At 55.4% G+C, this 4,089-nt stretch overlaps 1 protein-coding gene across 1 annotated transcript in view; it reads left to right on the top strand.

Moving 5' to 3' along the window:
- DNAH7 (dynein, axonemal, heavy chain 7) overlaps positions 1-4,089 on the top strand; it is a 151,931-nt gene that overhangs the window by 95,521 nt on the left and 52,321 nt on the right. The window contains exon 46 of the mRNA XM_014541221.1: positions 2,930-3,093. Within this exon, the coding sequence (XP_014396707.1) occupies positions 2,930-3,093 (164 nt within the window). The remainder of the gene's footprint in view (positions 1-2,929; positions 3,094-4,089) is intronic.

The raw sequence follows: 4,089 nt of genomic DNA, 5'->3' as shown, positions 1-4,089 counted from the left end.
GCTCCCCCCGCAGCCTCGCTCCAGCGCTGGGTCCTGCTGACTTCCCGACGCTGCTTCTTCCAGCGGGGCTGCCAGCAGACCCTGCCAGACGCTTCCAGGGAGTGCTGGGTCCAGAAATCCAGGAGCCCCCCCATCCAGGAGCCCCCTCATCCAGGAGCCCCCCCATCCAGGAGCCCCCTCATCCAGGAGCCCCCCCATCCAGGAGCCCCCTCATCCAGGAGCCCCCCCATCCAGGAGCCCCCTCATCCAGGAGCCCCCCCATCCAGGAGCCCCCTCATCCAGGAGCCCCCCCATCCAGGAGCCCCCTCATCCAGGAGCCCCCCCATCCAGGAGCCCCCTCATCCAGGAGCCCCCCCATCCAGGAGCCCCCTCATCCAGGAGCCCCCCCATCCAGGAGCCCCCTCATCCAGGAGCCCCCCCATCCAGGAGCCCCCTCATCCAGGAGCCCCCCCATCCAGGAGCCCCCTCATCCAGGAGCCCCCCCATCCAGGAGCCCCCTCATCCAGGAGCCCCCCCATCCAGGAGCCCCCTCATCCAGGAGCCCCCCCATCCAGGAGCCCCCTCATCCAGGAGCCCCCCCATCCAGGAGCCCCCTCATCCAGGAGCCCCCCCATCCAGGAGCCCCCTCATCCAGGAGCCCCCCCATCCAGGAGCCCCCTCATCCAGGAGCCCCCCCATCCAGGAGCCCCCTCATCCAGGAGCCCCCCCATCCAGGAGCCCCCTCATCCAGGAGCCCCCCCATCCAGGAGCCCCCTCATCCAGGAGCCCCCCCATCCAGGAGCCCCCTCATCCAGGAGCCCCCCCATCCAGGAGCCCCCTCATCCAGGAGCCCCCCCATCCAGGAGCCCCCTCATCCAGGAGCCCCCCCATCCAGGAGCCCCCTCATCCAGGAGCCCCCCCATCCAGGAGCCCCCTCATCCAGGAGCCCCCCCATCCAGGAGCCCCCTCATCCAGGAGCCCCCCCATCCAGGAGCCCCCTCATCCAGGAGCCCCCCCATCCAGGAGCCCCCTCATCCAGGAGCCCCCCCATCCAGGAGCCCCCTCATCCAGGAGCCCCCCCATCCAGGAGCCCCCTCATCCAGGAGCCCCCCCATCCAGGAGCCCCCTCATCCAGGAGCCCCCCCATCCAGGAGCCCCCTCATCCAGGAGCCCCCCCATCCAGGAGCCCCCTCATCCAGGAGCCCCCCCATCCAGGAGCCCCCTCATCCAGGAGCCCCCCCATCCAGGAGCCCCATCATCCAGGAGCCCCATCATCCAGGAGCCCCATCAACCAGGAGCCCCATTATCCAGGAGCCCCATCAACCAGGAGCCCCCTCACCCAGGAGCCCCGTCGTCCGTCCCATCGTCCCATGGTGCCGGCATGAAGCTCACAGGCGGTTTCAGCTCTTCCTGGCTTCCCTGCAGCACCCCGGGCCTTGCCTTTTGCTAGCGCGTCTCTCAGGCCGCTGTCCCTCCCGTGAGGCTGTCCGTGGAGTCCTGCCCCAGAATCTCCTCTCTTCTTTCTCCGGGGCAGGGCGGCGGGCAGTTCACACCCATCGAGAGCCTCCTGTTCAGTGGGAATGTTAGTGCATGCGCTGCCGAAGGGAGCACCCGTTCAGTTCTAAACATAACGTTATAGAGGCGACTTCAGTGTCCTGCCCAGGCCCCGGCTGCCTGTGCTTCCATGTTCAAACCCTGCCCGTGGGCCTCTGCTGGGCACCACTCCCTGGCTTAGACCCACTGGCCCAGAGCCTGGGAGTTCACTTCCTCCAGCTCAGGCCTTAATGAATGACTGGCAGTTGGTGGGACACAACAGGGAACTCAGAGCTTTTAATCAGGATTCCAAATGAAGATCATGGAATTATGAGACAGGAGCCTGGCAGACAACACCCTAATCAAGTGAAAATTCAGCCTCAATAAGGGAACGATGTGAGCTCGTGCGCCACTGGTGGAATGCAATGAGCACACATCTCCTGTCATGTTCCTGCCTAAGGTGCCCGGCACCAACTGAATCTCCAGGGAACATCGCACAGACCCAGCTAGGGGCCATTCTGCAAAACCACTGGCTGATCAGTCAGGAAAGTTCTCAGCTCCCCCCAAACCTAAGGGAATGTCGGTCAGGCCTCCTCAGCAGGAACCCGCGGGAGGTGGCAGAGCCCCCATGCCCTCTCAGCCGGCATCGCTTCACACCAGCGTCTCATCCCTTCCCCCCACCCTCCGGGGCTGACACCAACAGACAGGTATACCCACCTTCTCCGTGCCTCCTCCTGACCTATTTTCTCCCTGCCCGTGTCTTGCACTATTTCTGAAATCTTTGATCTGTAACTTCACATGGGTCCTTGATTTCTGACTTTTTTGCGTGTGAACCTGGGTTCGAAGTCCCTGTTTGGCTCCTGAGCATCCGAGGTGGGGTATCCCAAACGCCAATCTATGTCCTGATCCTTGTTGGTGTCTAAACGCCCCGCCATGGTTCCTGCCCAGGGCACGTGAGAGCCAGCAATGCATGTTTTCCAGGTCCCCTACCAGTTCAAGCTGGATTCACTTTTATACAATAAACTGTACCAAGTTTGCTGGCCATTTTCAATTTACAGAAAATGTATAAAAAACACATGGTGGCTTCCAACTGCTTTGTCAGGCGAAGCTGTAGAAGAATGACACTTGGCAATTATTTTTCCATATACAAAATTCTGGCCTTATGATTAAGTGATCTGTCTAAACTTTACCTTAATATTGGATATAATTAAATTTCATTTGAATGCATAGAGTTATCATTTTAAGTTAAGTTATCATTTTGTTTGAAAAAAATCTGGTAAACACAAATCATTTTTTAGGTAGAACTTCAACAATGGTTTGCTGACTCAATGAATGAAGTGTAAGCAGGGAGCTCACAGAGTCTGCATTCAGCAACCTCTGACCTTGTATGTTTCCTCTCCTTGTGTGTGTCTTAAAGAACCAAGTGAAGGAGTGGACAGACCTGTGCAAGGACAGGGGCATCCCCTGTTCCGAAGACTACTCCCTGATGGGCATCCTGGGAGAAGCCGTGACCATCCGGACCTGGAATATCGCTGGGCTACCTTCTGACTCATTTTCCATTGACAACGGAATCATCACCATGTAAGAAAGACATTTTCCTCACAGATGGCCTTCACGAACCAGGAGATTTATTTGTCTGTGTAGCTTTGTGACCAGTCATAGCTAGCGTACTTTGATAGTGTTGAAGAAAACTTTTTGCTTAATTAGCTAAATTATATATGAATAATCACTTCCTTTTCCTATTAATATTGGAATAGTTGAGTATTAGAGACCATGGTAGACAAACAAAAAAACACCCCAGGTTACTTGCTTAATTTAATTTAATTTTTTTTACTTGCTTAATTTTAAATGAATCTTTAGCAGGCCGGTCTGAGGGAACCCCTCCAGTGCACGAATTTTCATGCGCTGGGCCTCTAGTATAATGTGAAACAAAACACAATCTGATGAGAACACCTAAGGGAAGTTAGACAAGCAGTTACTGCTAGGGACTTGAGACACACGAATCCTTAGAGCTGGGCCCTGGATGACGTCTGAAGTTTTCTGGGTTTCGCTACCTGGACCTGCTGCCATTTCCCTGCTGGGCTGTTCACAGGTCAAAGCCGGAAACAAGAAAACACCCAACGAGAAACTGTCCCCTTCATTGATGTTTCTATCTCTCTATCCCTCTCCCTTCTTCTCTGAAATCAATAAAAAAATATATATATATTAAAAACGAACAAACAAACCCTACCATAAGTCAATAAAGTCTAGAATTTTTACTCCCAGGGTTTTGTTATTGCAGGTTAATGAAAGGTGCAGTGGGTTGTTGGTGGCGATGGTTTTGCATGTTCCACATTCTGTAGTGGTCCCTGCTGGGTGTGGGCTATTCTCAGCAATATGGATACACTTCTGGGTCAGGGCTGAATTGAGCTTTTACGACAATGGCTGCTATTCCTGGAATCTCCTGTTAGTCGATAAATCCCAGGCAGACTGGGCTGGGAGAATACTGGAGGCTCACCCAGCCTCGCTTTTACCCCAGATCCTACCTCCCGGAAATGAGGGCCTTCAGCCTGCCCCCGTGTGAGGACAATCAAAATT

Source organism: Myotis brandtii, unplaced genomic scaffold, assembly GCF_000412655.1.
Source record: "Myotis brandtii unplaced genomic scaffold, ASM41265v1 scaffold1067, whole genome shotgun sequence".
Taxonomy (NCBI): Eukaryota; Metazoa; Chordata; class Mammalia; order Chiroptera; family Vespertilionidae; genus Myotis; species Myotis brandtii.
The sequence above is the reverse complement of the archived record's forward strand: the minus strand, read 5'-3'. Positions and strand labels throughout refer to the sequence as shown.